Source organism: Sander vitreus, chromosome 12 (genome assembly GCF_031162955.1).
Source record: "Sander vitreus isolate 19-12246 chromosome 12, sanVit1, whole genome shotgun sequence".
NCBI lineage: Eukaryota > Metazoa > Chordata > Actinopteri > Perciformes > Percidae > Sander > Sander vitreus.
The window spans coordinates 16,862,216-16,885,441 of record NC_135866.1 but is presented as its reverse complement, the minus strand read 5'-3'; the positions used below and the strand labels follow the sequence as shown (position 1 = coordinate 16,885,441).

Genomic DNA, 23,226 nt, shown 5'->3' with positions numbered 1-23,226 from the left:
CTCCAGACTTGTGACATCTCGGCCAGAATTGCTGCTTTGAAGAGTGCAGGCCTCAATGTGGACCCACAACAGTCACGCTTCACTAAGACCAAGACTATTCCAGTTATGGTACTTGCATACAGTAATATACATAATTTCATAAGCGTGTAAAACACCTTGTTCAAGAATAAAAAAACATGTTTCACTTGCATTTTTTGCAGCCTGTTACTGTGGACTCATCAAGACAGCTGAGGAGGCGATTACCTGCACCACCAGTGAAAGGTTAGAAACACATACTGTGTCCCAATAATATACATGCTACCTGTATACAGTGCATTATATACTAATTGTCTTAGGATACTTAACTTTTTACAGTTCCTGCATCATGTCATGCATTATGTTATACGGTTTCATACGAAACAGTAAATCAAACTGTGACTTTAGAATTAAACTTCACAAAATGTTTTTCCAAGGATGTAATAGCTATTTTGGGGTTTTCCTGGACATTTGTTTATTTCCCCAGGTCCTCTATTTCCTGTGTGCAATGCATTGTGGGACAATAGTGTCCATCTGCAGCACCCTCAAAAATCAAGTTTTTAATGAACTTACTTTTGTCACATTTCCTATGTGAACATTCTACATACTTATAAGCCGCTTATATTTAATATGCAGTATGGAAGTATTTGTACAGTTATAGTGTCATTTTTTTCGTTTAAGTAAACAGAAATTGCTGACACAAATAATACAAAAATGCATATTTAGTATTTTTCTGATATGTAATATGCACCTATTCAATAAGTGCGATTTGACTCTTATTATAGTACCTCAGAATCACTATTAATGCATAATTTTCATTTTGTCTAATTCTGTCAGAAGACAAAGAGGAAACCTAAATCATCGACCCAGGACCTTTGCAGTACCTCCAACACAGCAGTGCCTTGACCCTCTCACTCTGCAGCCTACAGGCCGGTCTTAAGTTCCATTGCCTTAATTTCATTTTTAGACTAAACATGCCTCAAATAATACAGGACACTAGTACTGTGTCACTGGAGGAAACTGTTGATTCTCGTGTAAGCTTACCAAAATGTACAGTAGATGAAACTCCTTAACAGTTCTGGTTAAACCCTCAGCTCACTAGAAAATCACAACTTTTGAACATTTGAGTTTTAGGACTTTTTTTTTTTAGATTTCCAAAAAAATGAGAGAACTGGTGAAATTATTACATTGTATAACAGCCTGTGTTAAAAAATGTTTTAATAATACTTTTGAAAGACTTCATTTTAACATAATTAGCTGTCCATTTAACTTGCTGATAAATAAAGCTATACATATACTGTACAGTGACTAAAAAAAACCACTAAACTATAAGCCATTGACTAAAACCTGCAATTTTTACCATTGTATCATAAATATTCAGATTACACGTGGGAACAACAGGGTTGGGTAGTAACGGATTGCATGTAATCTGGATTACATAATAAGATTACAAAAAGCAAGTAACTATAATCAGCCCAATTTACAATAAAAACGTAAATTGTTACATTTACATTGTTGAGGATTACCTGATTACATTTTATCATGCAAACAATGCAACTTTTTTATGATAGCCTATGTTTTAATTTGACAAGCAGTTCATTTCGTTTGTCCACTAGATGTCACTATCATCCAATTGCCTGTGTAGTTTCTTGACAAGAAAAAGGTTCAAATCAAAAGGGTCAGTGTAGGCAAAGGTCTAACGGAAATAAAATCACCATAAATCGTCAAAATCTCATGCAATTTTCTAGTTTTTTTGGTTCGTTCCAAAGGTCAGACGTGTTTATGATCGAGTCCAGAGAAAATTTAAGATTTTGATATTAATAATATATTAGTAATCTAATTCATTTTCAAAATGTAATGCCTAGTGCTTGTAGGCCTAGGTTTATTAGTCACATTCTTCCACTTAAGTAAACTTAAAATGAACTTTAGCCTACTCTAGCCTACTGCATGCAAAATGGCTACAATGGTATGACAATTGATTACATTACAAAATAAACTTACGTTAATAAACTAATATCCTTCACCGTGATATTTAATATAAAGACCGTAATAGACCCCTCTCTGCACCCCCTGCGCCGCTAAACAATTAGCCCCCTAGTAAGCAAGCAAGCTAGATTACCAGCCAGCCGGTCAGCCTCTAAATTAGTAAAATGTAAGAACTTAATTAATTCACACGCTCTTGTCCAATCTAAGGAAAGCACATTGATATCGCCAGATGAGTGACATGTTTGTTTGGTTTATTTTACGGTTACCAGTGTAGGATGAAGACATTTTGGGTGGAGGAAATTAGCAAGCTAACGTTAGCTAACGAGACAGCATAGATATATATATTGACGAGACAGTAGCGGGTCGTCCGCTCCGCTCCCACTGTAGGCAGACTTCTTTGCCGAGAGAACGGATGACAGCCCGGGAGAGGCACAGTCCAGTTAGCCATCTCCCAGGACCGCTGTCTTCCCGGCGGGGGGTGAAGCGGAGGGACCATAGGCTCTGTTCGGTTCTGCTGCTGCTCGAGCAAACGCTGTTTGTTGTGGGTAGCATAGCAATGGTATCCGGTTTCCCTTGTGTTGTTGAATGATGAATAGATTATTTTTTTTTATTAGTTTTCTCATGACTTGCCTAACTACAAATTCTGCAATGTAAACAAGTGCGTTCTCAGTTAGGCACCCAAAGCTTTTTGCTAAATAACTATGGTCCAACACAACACCAGTGATTAACTCAAAGGGCGAGGATGCAGTGTTGTCATCGTTGTCCTCAGCTGGCACCACAGATGACATGTCAACAGCTGAGAGACACAAAATTAATTAAGTGTTGCTTTGTCTTTGTGTTCCATAGTGAAGTTGAGCCAAAAAGTCAGTTTGTTGTCAGGCTTGAAGTAAGTCCATTGAGTAGTTATTTCAAGGATGACACCATCCTGTGGTTGAACAACCATAAGCAGCACAAAACTCCGGCATCAGTATAAATATCTGTGTTCTAAGTACAGGCGGAGATAGCAGAGTTAGCTACTTCCTATGACAAGCGCAACCTACAGACCCCCGTTCCAAGATGGCGGCGGTGTTGACGCATGCTTAGAAGCCCAAGGCAACATCTAGTCAATATATATATCTATGGCTAGCTATCAGGTGGTCCAATGATGGTAAACTAATGGTTTCAGTTATTTCACCATTTACGGATATGTTCAGAGTAAAGAAAGTATGTTTTTAGTTAGATCACACAGGAATGCTTTAATGAGAGCAAAACGATTTTTTTTAGATGTAATGAAATAAAGAGAAAAATAAAATGAGAATTCATTGATCAATTCTGTGGCGGTGTCTTTTACTTAAGGTGCATATTTATTGAAGTGATCTAAGAGTAATCCTAAAGTATTCAGATTATGTTACATCTTTTGGGTAATCCAATTGATTGTTACTGATTACAAACATTGCCATGTAATTTGTAGTCAATAATGGATTACATTTCAAAGTAATCTGACCCAACCCTGGGGAACAATTATAGCATGTTAGAAAATTGTTGCGAGACTGTATCATGTCTAAAATATAGACCTGTGTTTTTTCCATGGTTGTACGGAAACTAATCAGTAATTATGTTTTCTGCCTTTATTATGAAGTTCAGAAAATAAAGTAGAAATTCAAAAGGTTGCAGACTTTGCTTCACTGTAAAAATGTTATGCTCGGAGGTAAACAGCAGTGAAAACACTGTGCACCCTGTTCGCCCCTCAGATGAAGGTGGGTGTAATGGTGAGGAATTTAGTCTGTATTTTTGAGATGAGGAAATGACACCCGAATATGACATTCCTCCTTGTGAAGGTTTGAAACGACGCATAACAGCTCTGGAAAATAACAGCCGTCTTTGAGAGAAATGGTCTTAAACATTCAGCAGCGTCACCTCGCTCTTTGTGACGCAGTAATCACAAGTTATGCCTAAAAACTGTGAATAAAATATTCTGTAGTTACATTTTCCTCATAGAGGCTTGGTGGTTTCACTCAAAGTCTGTCCTTAAAACGACTTTGAGCAACAGCTGAATGGAAATAAAGTCTCCCTCACATAGAGGTTCAGCTCTGTCCCAAAGCTTTCTGGGATACGTAGTTTTGGTCAGGAGTTCTCTGAGACTAGGAAGCGCTCCCTCTGATCAGGAACTATGAAGCATTCTTTCTGTTCACTCTCTCTTCTGTCTGACATGACAAAAGACTGTTTGGGGTCGATGACCACCACGCCGTCTTTGTCCTGACCAGGAGCCTCCACCTCGGCGTAAGAAGGGCGCCCGGAGCCCCGTCTGAACTTCATGATTGGCCATCGGGTCGGTCGCCGCTGAAGGGGGGAATGAACACACAAGTGGGTTTCAAGATAAATTTAAATATAATATTGAGAATATTGAGAAAAAATGCGTAAAGTGCACAGCACTTAATGGTTGTATGCATTTGTATGAGATGTTTCTGCTCTCCTAAATATATATATATATTTTTAATTGCACTGCGGGGGATAATAAACTATTTCTTTATGCTCCTAACACCATTTGGGACAGACACTATTACAAACTTATGGTCTAAAAAAAACAACCATTGTGCAGCCCAAAGAGTGTTTGTTTTAAATTCTATAATAAAATTAATCTCCCCAGCTTCCAAAAATGTCAAATATTTCCAACTAAATTTCACAGAAAGAAAGTGTGGCATAGCTTCAGTGAAGTCTAATCTCCAAGTAGTTGTCAAAGTAGCTTGATCTAAATTAAAGTGTTAGAAGGACCATCTTTTTTATTTTTAGACTCCACAGCTTGCAATGCAACACATACATCTGACAAATGCATGGCTCTTTCAAAGGAAGGGATTATGGAGAATTTATTATGGATTATGGTGTCCCTGACCTCCATGAAGAAGAGGCTGGCGCTGGAGGTGGGGTGGTTGTACATGTAGACAGACACAAGGACGGCTGCTCCGATGATCACCATCACCATGATGATTCCTGCCAGAAGACCAGTCTGTGGCCCATCACTCTCTCCTATGGTCTCCTCGTCTTCTGCTGTACAGAGGTGGTGATGAGACTGTCAGTGATGCTACTAATACTTTAGTTATAGACTTATAGCCACTGTGTGTAGAATTTGCATCCCCTCTGATACAACTAGGGGACACTCGAGATTGGGTTAAAAGCAGCACACACATGCAGATATTTCTGTTTGTTAGACTTCTATCAAAGCAATTTAAACAACGGTGTAATCACATAAGCTTTTTCACATAGTGGCTTTAACTATCAGATCAAATGGAAATATGTAAGTTTTGTGCTGAAAATATCACGTACCGATACAATTACAGTCAGACACACAGTAGGTGAACATGAACGACTTACGTGCTTCATTGATGTGCAAAGACATCTTTGTGTCATCTAGAAAAAGAAATACGACGTGATATACTACTTTTAAATATAAAATGCAGTATGTCATGCGTTGTACTTTGATTTTAAAAAAAAAAAAAAAAAAAAAAAAGTTTAACAATTTTGTCCTGTCAGGAATAAAATAAAATTCTCAGGAAAAAAAACAATTCAACAATTTCAAGAGATGACCGTTTACTGTAAAAGAGAAGCTTTTTGAGTAGTTACTACATTCGTTTTTAAAGCCTATCATTTAATTTAAATTCTGTACGTTATTAACTGAAATACTGTAGTGTACTATGAGTGAAATCTCATAGAAAGTGCAAAATCTGTTGGTTCCCCACAGGCATCCCAAATTGGAGCAGTGCAGGGCCTTTTGCAGTGAATAGTTAGGCAGCAAAAAAATATGCAATTCACTTTATTCACATCCCATAATGCAAAGAGAACATTTTGAGAATAACTTTGGGATTCCTTATATTAAAAAAAAAAGTATGTGAGTAAAATAATCATGCTTCTGTTAGAGAAGGATGTTATGTTCTTTCAGCTTACAAACAATAGCAATACAACCAAAAATAATAGCCCTCCTATATTCTGACTCAACCAGAGTGACACACATACATTGAGTCATCCCTCAGCAGCTAAGGACACTATGCAGTATTTAACATAGCGCTGTATACACTCAGCTAGGAGCTAACAGAGGGCTGGGAAATAGCTGACCACTTGACCCTCACACTGTCAGTAGTATTAATTCATGAGCTGGAAATGACAACTGCCCTGTCCTAAATAAGATTTTAACACTAAAAAAAGTCAAATTGAAATTCATTGAGGTTAAGCTATCAAGACGATTCTATAAAAGGTAATGGGAAATTCAAAAAAGAACCATATTTGAAAATACCGTAGTGTTGGATGAACAAAACATAACACGTTTTGTTTACAGGTGATTGGCAAGCATCTTACCTTCAGCAGGTTTGCTGGTAGGAGGCTGTTGAGTGGATATTATTCTTCTGCTTGTGCTGCTATGTGTTGAGGGGTTGGTGACAGTGGATGTACTGTGGAGGGGGATGGAGGTCATGCTGGAGGTCTTCTGATGATGCATTGCGGTCGCTGTAACAGGAGTGGTCGTAGGTGTGAGGTGGCGAGATGTGGCGTTTGTTTCGTCTGTCATTCGGAGACACCGGGGATCTCTTCTCTGGACAAACAAACATTAGTAAACTTTTTTGTGCAGACAGACATTCAAGTAGTGCCAAGTGTGAACTGAGTTCAACTTTGTGGAATTTACTGAAATGCAAAAATAATGAGAACCTCCTCCGGGCAGCCAAGGTCGACCCAGTCCTGCCGGTAACGATCAAAGCCACTGGAGCATCTGACAAAGGAAGTAAATATATATAATGAATGTGTACTTAAAGGAGAATTCTGGCCAATTTTTACGTTAATCTTGATTGCTATAAATATGCGAGTACTTTCGATTGAAACCCCCCCGACCTGAATCGGTCCTAGCAAACTGGAGTTGCTGCAGCTACCTCTACGAGCGTCCACTGAGCTAAAACGGCAGTTGTCGGGGCAGGAGTGCCTTTGTGCCTCTAAACAGACACAAAATGCAATTAAAATGTCTGTGCAACATGAACAGGGCCCTTACGTGACAACAAGATGCGTTTTCAACTCAGACGTTTAAATTCACCTACCCTGTCTCTATCCTGCCGATAGCCAACTCGCCCTGCTAGCTGTTAGCTGCTAGCTGCCGTCTGTGATAAGTGTGTTCAGCCAGGCTTATTCTGTGATAATCATCACGCAACAGTTCTGTGTGTATTTGTAGCTCATCCATTTTGTGTGTGATCGATCTGGTGTTGGTGAGTAGGAGGCTTGGCATTGTCAATCTGTGTGGTAGTTCCCTTAGCAGGCCCGACCGGGATCCTTGCTTCTGATTTCTCCCCGCCTTCGTCGCCTCACGCTCCCGAAAAACAATCCAGCGAGCGCCCGGTGGTCTGGCTATGTCCTCCAGAGGACAGGTCATGCCTTTGCGACGAAAACTTGAAGTTTATTCCCCCTCAAAAATAGGTAATTGAGCACTGTAGTGGTTATGACCATGTCAGTGACTATGTAACTACATGGAAATGGGCCAAATGATGTCTGTGGCTTGCAAAGATTGCTTCTCATAGCGATCTGTACACTGTTTACCTTTTCCTGCTACACCGGGACTTCAGCGCAAGACTACAGCTAGCCTTCTCTAACGCTATCAGTGTGCAAGCCAGAGACATCATTTGGCCCGTTTCCATGTAGTTACATAGTCACTGATATGGTCATAACCACTACAGTGCTCTATTACCTATTTTTGAGGGGGAATAAACAAAATAAATGTTTGTTTTTTTTCTATCGACTGTACTCGCATATGTATAGCGATCAAGATTAACGTAAAAAATGGCCGGAATTCTCCTTTAAGCTGTAATCACAGGTTAACCTTCATAAACATACAACATACTGTATTGACAAAGTGTTTGAGATACAAGTCTGAATCAAGCCTTTTTATACAACCAAATGTTATTGAAGACTTTTGCATCCAGCTAATATGCAATAATATACATACTTACACTTTATATTCCCCTGCAATAGGGCAGCATGTAGTAAAGCAATAGGGAAAAAACAAAGCTTTTGTAAATTGGTTTAGTCTTAAAGGATGTGTTCATATTTTTTTCAAGTCTATCTTAATACAACACTCATCTGTCCCACATTGTAAAGATTATTGGTCGCTGTAATTGTTTTTCCTCTGTCCATACTGCCTGCAAAGAGATCATTTCTTTCACTTACTCCTTTAAGTAAACCCAAAGTCCTCATTCTATGCGAATATACATTCAGTAAAAACTAAAATGAGGCTTCAGAGATACAGTTTTTGCCAATTGCTTACAAACTAAAAGTGAATGCTTAGACAAAAGCATCAAAACCTTAACCTTTTGTTACCATGCCTTAAACAAAGGCACCAAAAGTACAAACGTGTTTTCTGCTTTGCACTTTTTCAATTCTGCAACACAATTCTTGCACAACACTACACACTGTTTCTTACATAAGACACTTTGTTCGAGAATGAAAACTCTAGCGATCATTGGGAAAACTCTTCAAAATGCAAAACGATATTTGAAATTGGCAACACACCCATACACATGATCACCCTGTGTGCTGCCATTAGTCAGTCCCTCCAGGATTTCGCGATCGCGCCATTCAACCAATCACCGTGAATTTGGTGCGACTCGCAACTTTTCCCCAAATTTGACCAATAACCTGAAGTTTCCCGCGACTTCAACCAATCCGAGCAGTCCCACATGCACTCTGAGAGCCACTGACCAAGCGGGAGTGAGAACGAGTTGATCATTTCCTTGTTTGTGATATGAAGACGAGACGTGTGTGTGACTCGAACATCTCACATTTACCAACAAAACATACAGCGAAAGACTGTATACATTTTAACATCAATGTACAATTTTTCACTCTGAAGTCGCTGAACCTGCTGCCGTTTCAATCCTGTCGGCTCTCTGCAGTGGGCGGGTCTGCTGCTCCGTTCCCCCCGCGACTGACACTCGCACACACACACACACACACACACACACACACACACAGACAGACAGACAGACAGACAGACAGACAGACACATAGTGGATGCAGGAAAAACCGGAGATGAGACGACACAATGACCTAAATTGAGAACAGCTACGCTCGTTATTGTAAGTGCAATGATAAGTTAAAGTCTAATAAGTACTTTATCAAACCGTATGAATGTGTGTCCCAGGCCAAGATACTAAATTAACTAACAATGTAAAGATCAACAAGCTACTGACACATATGTTCAAATTTGATTCATTCAATAAATTATAATTTTTTGTCTTAAATCCACCAGCCATTTTCATATTATACCAACATTTACAGCATCCTGAGCCTTTTTGGTAAGGTTACTAGGAAATTTCAGCCCAGAGTAATTTTATTCTCCCCAAAACAAGTTTCATTTTTATTTTTAAAGAACCATACAAAAAAAAAGAAGCAACTTTTATCGCAATTTTTTACAAAAGCTCCTGCGAAATCAGGCATTTTGGGCCGCAACAATCTAAAAAAAAAGGCAGCGAAATCCTGGAGGGACTGATTAGTCTGCAAGTTCTCCATCACCATGCCACTCTAGGTCCCTACAATACTGCACACATAATCACATTTCTGCATGCACTATATAATGTAGTTGTACAGGACAGACGAATGTGCAGCCTTGTCAGTGGTATGTGCTCTCAGAGTGCTTTCCAGTTTACCTTTGTAGCCGACTGCACCAGCTGCAGTTAAAGCCAATCTGAGAAGTGACACATGGACCACAGCTGGAGAACTGGAGACATGCTGAGAATAAAGAAAACTGTGAAGAGTTAGGAGGAAGAGATGGCTTTGACTTCTGTGAATTAAACCTGAATGTATTTTTACAGGCCATCCTGCAGCATAGAGCTAACATGCAACAGCTGCTACTGATCACAAGCTATTTTCATACAAAAGTGTTAAAACTGTACAACACAAGTGTACAATACAAACATGTAAAATACATTTTTTAGATGAGGTTACTGATGATCCAAGTTTACAGAACATAGATGTGTGTTTTGCATCTCTTTGTATACTTTATTAGCATTAACGTACTTGGGAGAGGTAGCATCTCCACAGCTGTAGAATTGGAAATTTTGGACTTGAGGATGTCGACTTTGTGATACTCATAAATGGTTCTCCGACGAACATCTGGAGCATGTCAGAAAAGATGTGATGTTGTTAATATCTAGTGAGATCCAGTGCTTTGTTTAATGAATTGGCTGGTAAAAATATAAGAAGAATGTCTTTATACACCAAAAGTGCCACTCACTGGGGATCTGCTCTATCTCATGAAGAACCACAAAAGCATCAGATAAGCCCACCTTGACAGGATGATTCTCAGTGCTGATGCCGTTGATGTCTAAAGGAATCTATAAAACAAAAAGGCTGAATAATTAAACAAATTCCACATTAACAGATCACAAAGTTGAGAAGAAATGTCACCTCTTTGTATGCAAAGATGATACGTCCGTCACTGTGCAGAGCGGCCTGGAAGGTGAAAGATCCTAGACTGATGTTGTCCTGGAGATACATCCGGTTCCACTGAACCACCAGGGCAGTGCCTACATGGTAGACATGCATAAACATAATCATTGACATACATTTAGTATAAATATTCTACAGCAGACCCACAAACAAAAAGCCACAATTGATGACAGTTGAGTAAAACGTCTCTTACCGTTATCAAAGTAAAACACAGTCGAGTTTTGGGACAGGCTTGTGTCAAAATTCGCCATCAAAGGGGCGATGTACTGAGTGGCTGTGAGCATTCTGTGGATTATATCTCCAGTGTAAATGAAACCTGTGAGAGGATAACATGCAGAGGTTACAATTTGTATGCAATGCAGGGAGACATTCACAATCAGTTTCAATCATGGACTAGATATGAGACAAAGAGCCCCTCTCCCCACACACAAACTGCTTCACTCACAGTAACTTTTTATTCTGTTGTGTTTTGGCAGGTTAATCTAGTTCTTCAACTTCTGCTGTTTGAAAACAGATCCTAAACTTCAGTACTTTGCTGGAGATAGAGAGGTTGTATAGAAACATATCCACACTGATCATACAAAAGACTAAAGCATGTGCCAAAAATATTTAACATAACATCACTGCAAACCTGTGATGCAGGTTATAGTTTCTTAAAGCAGCGCTATTCTGCTGTCAAATATATTCATATTGCTTAACGCATTTAGATTTTGGCACAGTGTAAGTATACACTGTGCGGCTGCTATGAAGGTAAAAAGTGAACAAAAAAATAATAAAAATTCATATAAAGTTGCTCTACTTGTAGCTACTTTGAATACAGATTGTGCATTATAACTTTGAGCTAAAGGAAAGAGGTGTGTAGTTAAAGACTTACCTCCAGTTGCCACTGTGATTTCTTTTAGTATATGTCCGTAGAAAGGGAAGTTGAAGGAAAGATTCACTCTCTGGAAACGAAGAAAGAAAAAGTGTAATATCAACTGTATGTTAAAGATGGTCAACAACCATTTTCATATACACCAACAACACGAGAAACTTTTTGTCCGAATCTTTAATCGTGTAAAATAACTTATAATAAGCTTTAATGCAACCAAGTGAGAGTTAACTCAGCTTTTGTTTTAATACGGTGCCTGTGTTCTCAACTCAATGCATTTGTCTGTGAAAGTTCTCAATCATCTAGGTCATAGTTATCTAGTGAGGGTTGAAGTCAAGGGCAACTGGACCTTCAACTTTTCAAGTCCAGTTGCTGTTGAGTTGAACCCTTCCCTGGCTAATTCAATACACTCAGAAAGTAAACTGTAATACACTAATCAACACTTCTTTAATTCAATGTCTAAATCATTTGGACATCAAAATCTTTTGAAGGAAGTCAAAGCAAATACACAAATTAAAGATGGATTCCCCAATGAACTTCTTCCACAGGAGATATTTGCATAAAACACTGATTGTCTCATTTATTCACACAGACTGATTTCATACCTCCGCTTGTCTGTGGATGCTGGACAGGAAGCCACAGACCTTCCACTCATCCTCTTCCATCTCATCGATGTTCACCCACAGCTCTTTGCTGGCTGAGTCTCCAGAACCGTAGATTTTAGATGTATAGTAGGCGGGATCAATGTCCTATCCAAAAATGTAGGGATTGAAATGTTTTAAAACACACATTAAATCAGTATGAGGGACAAAAAAATGGAACTAAATTGACTGAATCATCAAATGTGTTAAGTTTTAGCTTAAAGGACAATTCCGGCGCAAAATGAACCTAGGGGTTAATAACGGATGTGTACCCACTCTGTTGTTCTCTGGGACATGTTTTCATGCTAATTGAGTGTTTGTAGCTTGAACGAAGCTAGCGCGGACCGCTGGTTAGCTTACAACGCTAGTATTCGGGGCACAGGGAAAGTAAAAACAAATCGCTATTTATACCACTAAAAAGGCTCAAAATATCACCAAACTTCAACGGTAGCATAGTGAGGGTCCCTAAATGTTAACCGAAGCATTGAGAACTTTGTAAGTGTACCGACAGTTTATTGAACGAAGAGCTGCGGGAGCTCCGTGAAAGGGCTACGAGAGAGAGAGAGAGATACCGCTAGTAGTAGTAGGTAAGTACGGCCCTGTTTATCAGAGAGAGGAAATCTTCAGACTGTACAAAACACTGCGTCTCTTGGGTGTTGCGACGCAACAGGTCCCACTCCATGCAACACAGACACTCCTGTTCGGTGGCCATAGCTTCACAATGTCCGCAGGTACACCACCAGTTTCTCGAAGTACGAGGCTGTGTTGCGGCATTGACTACCGGTAGCTCTCTTGTTTGGAGACACTACCTTATTTAATCATTAAATTAATAAATATTTTTGTTGTATCTCTTCTCTGTGTTGTAGTTTGTAGACGGTCCCTAAGCACTCGTCTTACTGCCCTCTCAACACAGGAACTAAACAGAGGTATGAATTAGCACAACATTCATGCATTTCTTTCATATCTACTGCAGTCAGATTCACTGTGTTCACTCGGAAGGAATCTCTTCACATGGGTAGGCACCTGTAATGACATTTCGAACATGCACTCCAAATTTACAAACAGAGCTACGTGTTGAAATCGACCGGAATTCTCCTTTAATTTTATTCCCAATATACTATATTACTATATTGTATTTCCTAATCCTTCTTGTTAATTCTCTAATACGGCATCTAATACCAATGTTCAAACAATGTTCACCCATATCATCATATACAGACAAAGATTCCTTAACTGTTATTATTTTAAAGCCCTGCTTCATTTTCACTCGGCTGCTTTCGAACAACTGTTACCTAAATGTCCCAGACTACATTCCTATAAATACATCACCTACCAAAGGGAGACATCCCTTCAATGTCATTTTCAGTTATGACTTTAGTTCCAATGTTTTTCTTCACCTGCTGAACCTCTCTTAGCTGTAAATGACATTACCACAATCTGTGTAGCATTGTCGTGACCGTCCTCCATCAGCAGGTCTGGATCTGACTCTTCTGGTTGGTGCTGGTCTCTGTAGTGGCCCCTGTTGTCTGCAGCCCAGCCAGGGACCCCAGACCTGGGACTCGTCTCCCTGGGCTTGTTCCCTGCGACTACATACGACCCATCCTCTGGAGAAGACAACCCCTGTGTGTCAGTATGGTAGACTCCTGAGGAATCGAATAGAGGGAGATGATTTATTGTTGTTTTGATCACATTGTTTACTTACTGTGTCTATTTTCAAGTACCATCATTATATTTCTAACAATAAAATCAAAATGCCTGGGCTGATGCTGACAAAGACCCACATTTTAGCAATCTTAGTACAAATGTCCTAACAGTAGTTTAACTATTTGCAGACTATAAATAGCCAAATACTGGTATAAAAATAATAGTGCTAAAACAATAGGTTGATTAATACATTTTTTGATCAATTTAAGATTAATCTACAGCATTTAGAAAACAAAAAACAAGGCAGCCACTGCTCTCAAGTTTAGGAAAGAAATAACTATTCAGGAAATAAATCTTCCTGAATAGTAAAGAAACACTTGGATCCAAAATAAATCCATAACATTAAATTAGTTCTTTGAATTGACTTTGCAGCTCTAATTCAAACCCACTGAGCTTAAATTCCCCAGCTCCAGATGTTAAAAGTTTCCAAAGATAGCAAATATGTCCAGCTATATTTTGGAGAGGTTTGTATGAAATGATGCACAAGGTATCGCATCTAGAATATATTTCCATTAGGATTTAGATTTTTTATTTTTATTTTTTTAAAACATGGAGTCTTGGGTTTGAATATTTCACTCAGTATAAACATCATATAGCTTAGATAAAGAGCTTGAAAAACCTGGCACACAACATATAAGAGACTGTCAGCGTGGAATATTAAGACTATTTTAACAACCTTAAGTGGTAATGAATAAGGGAAACTGTATGTTAAGGGGATGTCAGATGTGGAGAATGCCTCTTTGACCATTTCAAACATCAGTAAGCAAACTTTGGCATCTTCTTCTCACATGCAATGGGACATAAACAATTCCCCAGTGTGTGCCATGTGGCAAGCATGCGTGGTCACCCCATCATTCTGCCCCTTCCAGTGACAACAGTGCGTCCCAATTTTTCTTTTCACAGCAGAGGGTGAAAGCATGCTTCACATTCTTCACACCAGCAGGTCCAGGACCAGGCATGTGAGGCTGGGCAGCGGTGGATGTTGTCTATATTTCTGTCACATGGTGGCCCTGTGGCTGCAGAGGCCTCACAACCCTCCACCAGTGTGATGTGGGCAGTGTATTGATGCTACATAATCTGTAGTAGTAGCAGGAAGAAGAATTATTGGTAACAAAAGCAGTAACTGTATAAATACTGGAGTGACTAACAGTCACTGAGATTTTGTTAAAATACCCACCCTGTAGATCAACAAAAGTCAGATTTATCATACAGTTCAATGCATCTCACCCATTGCTGTTGCAGAACAGTTCACCGTTTCTTTTTCCACTTTAAATAAACAAAATGCTGCACAGAAAATCTAAAACCCACAGATACTGGCATAAACAGGTGCTGTTTCAGCTGAGACACCTGAAACTGACACCTTAATTTGTCAACATAAAGATTCTCCACCTGGTGGTCGAAGGTGTAAACACAATTAAGCAGGTACACATAAAACTGAAAAGGATTACTACAATTATAGTACGTTGAAAAAGATGATTTATTTCCCCTAGTATTTTAGGTTAAAGAGAGTTTTGTGAAAAACTTAAATGGTAGTACCTAGTACCCCAATGTGGTCTTAATACTGTGTCAAAGATTTTTCACTCAGCCATGAAAAAATACAAGGGAAAACGCTGAATACATGATATGTAGGTGTAACTTATTAAAGAAAATATCAAAACATCTGCACGCATGTTATGTAATTGCCACATTCAATCTAAAGATATTGGTATTGGCAGATAATTACAAAAAAGACTTACCCTTACAATAAATGACGCAGTAGCCTAACGTTACCAAATTCACAGGCGGTAACTTTAACGCAACGGCAGTGTACTTATGTTATCTATCTTAGATATCTAGTGTAATTATGTTATCTATCTTATTGTAGGCCTATATAAACATGTACAGTTTCTTCTTTTTAGTAAAGTTCCGAAAGGTAACGTTATTAGCAGATATATCTAACTTACCATAAGCGGATTTTAGCTTCATGAAGCTTATTTGTAACTGGAAAACAATGACCAGTCCTGTGATGAGATTAACGGTCTTTGTCAGGGTCACTGCCATCCTTCCTCTTAGTTCGTAACGCATTTTAAAAGCGCAACATTTTTTATTTGGCGCATGTGAGTTTGCGCCTGTGACCGGGACCCTCCAATGTCTCACTGTTGGTAAAAAAAAAAAAAAAAAAGAAAGTACCTAACGGAAACGTTACTTGTCTAATTAGAATAAGAAGAAAAAACACTCAAGACTTAAACGACGCAAACTTTACTATGAGTGTACCCTAACGTAAAGTTTCTCGGCATGTTGATGTCCATGCATGGATATAGACGTATGTCCATGTTTCAGATTGTCCACAACCATCTGTGCGTCAGTTCAGTCTTCTCAGGAATGAAACGCTGTTCTGCGATGAGAAGCTGGACCCGTGGATACGCTGCCTTCAGGTGCTGTCGTAATTGTCATAGTTATGAGCCCAAAGCAATGGTGGAGGAAGTATTCAGATCCTTTACTTAAGTAAAAGTACTACACACTGTAAAAAAAAAAACTAAAAACAAAACCATGTTACAAGTACATCTACTGCATTCAAAATGCCAATTAAGTAAAAGCCTAATCTGGAAAATAATATTATGCTGAAAAATGCCCCCTCTGACTGTTAATTATATATTATTGATGAATTACTATGAAGTCAAGATTTTACAGTTGCAATTGGTTGAAGTAGAGCCAAAATGAAAATATATATTGTCATGGACTGCACATAATGATTATCTTTATTATGGTTAATCTGCTGATTGTTTTCTCAATTAATCGATTGATTGTTGAATGTCACTGAAGATTACAAGGAGCAAATGAAGGCAGCAGAGGTTGTGTCCCTCATGTAATTCCAAAGTTCCCCCACTAGATGGCCCCAATCACAACAAACCTATGAAACCAGATGAATGTAAGCCATTATATCATTTGAACATTAGCTTACCTAAATCCAGAGTAAATGGAAGAATAATAAAGTTGGTCAGTTAAAAATGATTGATGGTTAGGTGTGATCTTAACAGGCCGATCAAGCACTATCTTTATGCATGAGTATGGTTTGACAACATGAACTTTTGAGTATTTTGTGGGCAATGAGAACAGTGTCAGTAACAAACAACTTAATATTTAGTAATCAGATAAAAAGAAAATACATGCAGAAGTGACCCTGCTCAGAGTTCATATTTAGATACATAAACCCTTAATTTAACTGAGACTAACTCTACTTGTACTTTAACAATAAAAATCTGTTTATGGGTATTTACTTCCTGTGTTTTGCTAATCAGCGTTGGACATTTTTCTGCATTGAGTACTTTTACTACTTTAAGTAGATTTTCCTGATAATACTTCTGTTTTAAGTTAAGTAGCATTTTGGATGAAGGGCTTTTACTTGTAATGGAGTATTTTTACATTGTGGCATTGGTACTTTTACACAAGGATCGGAGTTCTTGTGTTGATCACAATTAGTTGTTCATAAGTCAAAGTCATGTTAATGATGATAAATGACGCATAAATATTGTATACTTTGTTTTTAATGCAAGAATGCAATTCCAACAGAAAATACTTTCTACACAATAAAGTAAAACATTACCAGAAAATGTTTAGCCAGATGACATAACACAAGGACACCTAAGGCCTTTAACTTGTTATGAATAAAAAGACCCAAGAGTATAGTATAAGGGTCAGGATTCAAAATCTAATAGGCTAAAAGGCAAAGCGTCTTTTTACATTGCGTCAAAGTTTGAATGCATCAACTCAGTGCACCTGTTGAATACATTTATGCAAAAAAAAACAAGCTCTTCATTAAAAAGGTGCATCATGTGCATTTTTGACATGAAAAAGCATTTTCACACTAATTGTAAGACAGTGGAATAACCACATATGAACAAGATGTTCTGTGCAGATTTAGTGCCACTGGTTCAGATAGGCAGTCCATTCTGTTAAGATTGTTTTATGGCACAAAAGAAATCTATTTAAGAATTTTAATGTTAGTTTGTCTTTTGCCGTTATTCCATTATGTATCTGATGTGCTATCTAACAGCTGAAGAACAAGTCAAAGATTATCAGACAAATGTAAAAATGGAAGCCACATAAACCCTGGAAGTAATAAGCATATTTTGAAAAAAGTCCAATTTGTCTCAATAATACCAAGATATCAGAATTCTTTCCACAAAGATTTATTAATGTTTTTAAATTCTACCGACAGCACCTTTAATTAAAATTATTTGTCAGATGTTGATGGAATGAGAAACTGTGAAGAGTAACCTTTAAATTCAACAAACACCCAGCAGCTCCACTTCAAAGATGAGAGTGGAATTTCCTGGGATGACGGGTGGGTATCCTTTAGCGCCATATGCATAGTCCGGCGAGCAGGTCAGCTTTGCCACCTGGCCAACGCTCATCTGTGGAGGAGGTGAGGAGATATTACATATAGGTAATAATATAGCTCCATATTGAAAGGCTGATCAGTCTGATTTAGTAATGCACTTCCATTAAGACTTGACAATATCAATATAACAGAGGCTGATATATCCATTTAGTCCCTTGTATGGGTCAAGTTCCAAAAACCATTGGATCCTACATTTCCCACAATGCAAATGTAATTTGTTAGACCCTCCTCGCCTGGTTGACCCTTACATCTTTCAAACTCCTGCCCCAATTTTGTAACTTGTGCTTTGTTTTACAAATTATAAGTCTCCAAGAGTCCAAGCTGAGATAACCCTAATGACATCATCAGGGGATATTTTCAAACTTTGGAAAGCTCCCACAGAGCCTCAGAAGACATTACACAACTAATCAATTCTAACTCACCCATATGTACAATGTCTATATTGTAAAATCCAGGTTTTATAACATGGTTATGTAGATGATATTTGACTATCAGCAGTTTTTAATCAGGTCCATAAATTCACACACACACGAAAAAAGCTCCTCTCCTTACCTGAGCTACACCCTCATCCCAAGCACGAATGACTTGACCCTGTCCAATTTTGAATTTGAAGGGGTCTCCTCTATCCCTGGAGGAGTCAAACTTCTTTCCATTTGTCAGCGTACCTGTTCAACAACAACAAAAACTTGTTCGCGCTCTATGGTAACATTTTCTCCCCAACCATTAAGACTAAGTCTTTTTGCAGCACTTTCAATACAAACACATCCGCCAGCGTACACAATGAAGCAGAATTTCAACAAGTAAAAGAATAGTTCTGAAGATGAGGAGATGTATACCACCGTAACGCCTATGCATTAAATATGAAGCTACAGGCCGAATACGGCTAGCTTAATTTAGCACAAAGACTAGAAATAAGGGGAAATCGCTAGCCTGGCCAAATATAGTTCGTTGCACTTCGGTTTTTGTGCGGATGGAACAAACGAGATGTCTTAAATGGCGAGCATTGCGGGTGCTGGAAAGAAGATGTTAACTTTGGACAGAGCCAGGCTATGCGTTAGCCCCCGCTTCCAGTCCTTGTGCTAAACTTAGTGTATCCTGGCCAGAGCTGTATAGTAACGAAGTAGAACTACTTAAGTACTAAAAGGCTAAAAGGCTGTATCTGTACTCTACTGGAGTATTATTTTTTTCTCCTACTACCACTTTTACTTGAGTACATATTTTCGATGAGTTTAATACTTAAGAAAACCCCGAGATAGCGTCGTGTTTCTTTTCATTACGGTTGTCCGTTCAGAAGTCAGAGACGATGTAAATTTGTACTCTATTTAGCTATTGTTGCAGCAGATTAAACTATTCCTGAGTTGTTTGAGTCTGCAGTGAGTCCTGAATGTTAACCGTTTGACCATGTGAAGTGAAGCTGCTAGTTTATCTGTGTTTTGCTAGCTTGCTAACTTTCCTGTTCGTCACACGTTACTAGCTAGTGTGCGATAACTTTTTTGGCGGCTTTAATCGTTACTGTGCTGGAGAGGATGTTTATTTTACTTGCAGTGTGATAATTGTACATTTTATTTCAGTATTTGTTAATATTTGTTATTTTGTAATATAATTCATATTTGTTAATTCCTTTGGCTACCGCCTTGGCTAAACATTTGACATAATATAAACAATATGATATTCAAACTTTTGACTGCTTTCTTGAATAACTAAATAACACAATACTTGTACTTTTACTTTCAGTACTTGAGTAGTACATTTTAAAATAAACTACTTATGTACAACATTTTTTGAATACTTTAGTACTTCTACTTAAGTGTTGTGCTTAAAGAGCACTTCTACTTTTACTCAAGTCACTTTTTTGATAGAGCACTTGTAATTTACTTAAGTATGGGTTTCTAGTACTTTATACGCCTCTGATCCTGGCTCTATACGTTAGCTTCATGTGACCGTACGCCAGAAAAAAAATCCTAGTATGGCGGAAGCATGACGCGCCCTACTCTCCCTCTCTTTGGCTTGTACTCTTTGCCTGCTCTGGTTAGGTCGATTTGAGCAAAATGAGTGGGATTGGTTAGGCGGGTAAGTCAATCAGATTTAGAGTAAGGCAGAGAAGGGCGGGACATCCCTTCGCCATCCTGGGAAAAAAACAACAACGATTTTACCGTACAGACATGACGAGTGTGGCATGGATCCTCTCATCTAGCTAACGTAGCTATATCTTGAAGAACGCGAATAAGCCATTTCCCAAATGTGAAATTACACAATTTCTTTAACATTGCATTTCAAATCGACTAAACGTTTATATTTGAGTGGGTAATATTTGCTGTTTTAAATGAATATGGACTTACTAGATAACCTTTGACCAATCAGCAATGAAATAGATCTTACCAACGTAGTGCACGGACACATTCTGTCCTTTAAGCGGAAAAGTCTTTCCTGAAAGAAGGAAAACACGTGGATTAAAAAACAGCTACATTTTGAAAAGGAAATATATTTAAGTTATTGAGTCACACGAATAAAAAAAACCTTACCGTCTCCTGGTCTTATGGTCTCAACTTCCACTCCCATTGTTCTCTCTAAGTGGTCTTCCCTCTCACACACTTCCTGCTGCACGAGCTCGCTGCTCCTCTGCTGTTAGGCTGCTGCTGCATATCTTCTTTAGCTTTATTGGCCGGCTACAAACCAACGTTTAAGGTGCATGCCGCCACCTACTGTACCGGAGCGTATGGCATCATGACTTTAAACAGACTAATACAAAAATTAATAAAACTGAAACAACTTATGTTATAAGTTATAACTTCAGTTATATTCTGGATATTAAACCTGTTTAAAATTTAAATAAAACCCTTTTAACCTGTACTTGTTTCCCTGTATCTAACAGTCCTTTAATGCTCCACTCCATTCCCATATCTAACGTTACCACCTTGTCTTTCAATCTTTCTCTTTCTTGCTGCTGGTTCTTCTCCCTTATGTTTAATGGTGTGTGGCATCCTATTTTACACAGTCTATGGTGACAGGTGCATTACCACCACCTACTATATGGATCAGAGTTCCATATTTCTCTGAGTAGTAGGAAGAAGAAGAAAAAACTCTTCATTAATCCATTTTCTTTCAAAAACTCAAACACAACTTTATATTTTCCTTCTTCAATGCTAAATAAATTCTTAAGATTCAATACTCCTACCCAACTCTTTTTCAGTTCTGTCTTTAGCTTTCATACTTCTGGCAGTGACAGATGTACCATAGTCCTGATGGATGTTTTCCCATTAAGTTATTTTATTTAGAATTAATTCATTTAAATGAAATGTTTTCCTATTGTTTCCTCACCTCCCATTTGCTTTATATAGATGACTTCCTTTGTTTTCGTCATCCCAATGAGTACGCCAGGCAGTCATGATATTGTCCCTTATTACCGTACAGCTTTAGATTCAGTTTTACTGAAAGATACCTCTATAATTCTGTCCTGTCTCAGAGCTTGTTTAGGGAATCCCCTTTGAGCTAGGATCCACATAAACCTGACTGCTGTCTCATTATGATGAAGTTTGAATAGTGATTCATATATTATATAGAATATATCTGGTCTGTTTTGGGATGACATGGATAATGAGTCTGAGCATAAGATCACCCTTTTTATCTTGTTTTTCTCTACCCACTGCAATGCCATTACAATAGCCAACATCTCGACTGTATATGATGGTAAATGACGGTTCTTTCCTTAATGTTTATATTTAAAAGTGGGAGAACAAAAACAAACCCAGTATTTTCATTCTAAGGTTCTTTTGATCATCTGTATATATTGGAATACATGTTTTATGTGTTGTCCTTATCTTTCAGCAACTATATCTGTACAATTTCATTTTCCTCTCTTTTTTATTTTCTCTTAGATATAAAAATCTAAGGACCATAAAAATCATTTTACAGTCTATGCTAAGGACACCAGGGGAATAACCATGCCAGGGTAGCTCGCTTCTTCTTCTTCTTTAGGTTTTAACGGCAGTTTGCATTCCTAATGTTGCACCACTGACATCTTCTGGAGTTAGTTAACTTCTACAGCAGGGGTGTCAAACTCAGTTTCACTGAGGGCCACAGTGGAAAATGAGAATCACATTAAGGGCCAGACATGTAGAGTTTATCGACATATTTTATATTTATTTAATCGTTTAAAAACATTTTTTAAAAGTAAGCTACCACATACACAGCCGATTCACAACAACCTGTTTCACAGGCCTTAATATGCAAACTCACTGGTTCTGTGGGGATTTCTGAGTCTCAAAGTCCTAAAATCTAACAAATTCAGCTTTGAGTGTTGCATAATTTTTACCATCTTATTGGTTTGGCGCACATCTAGGCGGGCCAAAATTTATTGTGAACCTAAATTGATATGCGGGCCGGATCGAAATTCAAAATCCGGCCCCTGGGCCTTGAGTTTGACACGTGTTCTACAGTGTCCAGTATCTCAGATTTTCCTCATCAGTCCTGTTCTTATTAAGAAGCTGATCTTCTGCGTTGTCCACTTTCACCACACCCCAATTTGTTCTTTACTCCTGCTCCTGTAAGTCTTTTCATTTCTTCCATCATCACATCCTTTCTCTTTGATACATACATTTAATGTGCATTGTTGGAGGGAGCCTGAGACTAAATAACTTGAATTTCCTGTAACCATCAAGCACGTTCTACAGTTTATGGTACCTGAAAATGATTTTAAAACGATTCCCTAAGTGTGCCTATCAGATTACTGTGTCCTATTCCTAACCTAGTTGTGATTGTATCCTCTTTTCTGTTTCCTCCCCTGTTTCTCACAATGTCTACATGAGCTCTCAGTGTGTAATGTTCCCTGCTCTTCTGGGTGTGTGTCAGGTCTGTGTCTGCGTGTGGGTGCTTGCCTGAAAGAGAAAAATATGAGCGAGAACCATAGGTGAGAACAAGCGAGAGGGAGGTGACTCTTTGGCATCAAGACAAAAATGTCAAGTAGTTGGGTAGATGAGGCGTTGTATTAATAGCGGAACTAATGCTACATTCATGTGGTGCTGAAATAATAGGAAAAATGACTCCCCAACTGGGAAAATTCATATGAATTTGGAAAGTCAGTGAAATGTTTGCTACACGACTTACCAAGTTGGCGTCAAATACGCAGTAACATGGCGGATGAATATGTTGGGTTAATCGTAACAAAATACTTGCACTTT

At 38.4% G+C, this 23,226-nt stretch overlaps 3 protein-coding genes across 5 annotated transcripts in view; 1 reads left to right on the top strand and 2 right to left on the bottom strand.

Annotated features, from left to right (window-relative positions):
- Positions 1–3,611, top strand: part of myripa (myosin VIIA and Rab interacting protein a) — a 42,577-nt gene extending 38,966 nt beyond the window's left edge. For all 3 annotated transcript variants that reach the window (XM_078264159.1, XM_078264156.1, XM_078264158.1), the window contains 3 exons: positions 7–108; positions 201–261; positions 853–3,611. In XM_078264159.1, coding sequence (XP_078120285.1) covers positions 7–108; positions 201–261; positions 853–872 — 183 coding nt within the window. In that variant the 3' untranslated portion in view covers positions 873–3,611. The remainder of the gene's footprint in view (positions 1–6; positions 109–200; positions 262–852) is intronic.
- On the bottom strand, positions 3,422–15,732 carry plxdc2a (plexin domain containing 2a). The gene is made up of 14 exons (XM_078264162.1): positions 15,612–15,732; positions 13,396–13,607; positions 11,929–12,072; positions 11,327–11,396; positions 10,646–10,768; positions 10,411–10,529; positions 10,238–10,337; positions 10,021–10,116; positions 9,651–9,732; positions 6,673–6,733; positions 6,328–6,559; positions 5,350–5,385; positions 4,871–5,025; positions 3,422–4,320 (listed from the first exon to the last, which is right to left on the bottom strand). The coding sequence occupies exons 1-14, from the start codon at positions 15,730–15,732 to the stop codon at positions 4,105–4,107; spliced, it is 1,767 nt and encodes a 588-aa protein (XP_078120288.1). The 3' UTR covers positions 3,422–4,104.
- Positions 15,733–17,174: 1,442 nt separating this feature from the next.
- LOC144526596 (uncharacterized) lies at positions 17,175–20,682 on the bottom strand. Its single transcript, XM_078264155.1, has 4 exons — positions 20,572–20,682; positions 20,429–20,476; positions 18,602–18,714; positions 17,175–18,062 (listed from the first exon to the last, which is right to left on the bottom strand). Exons 1-4 carry the CDS (start codon positions 20,606–20,608, stop codon positions 17,934–17,936), a joined length of 327 nt encoding a protein of 108 aa, XP_078120281.1. The 5' UTR covers positions 20,609–20,682; the 3' UTR covers positions 17,175–17,933.
- Positions 20,683–23,226: the final 2,544 nt, after the last annotated feature.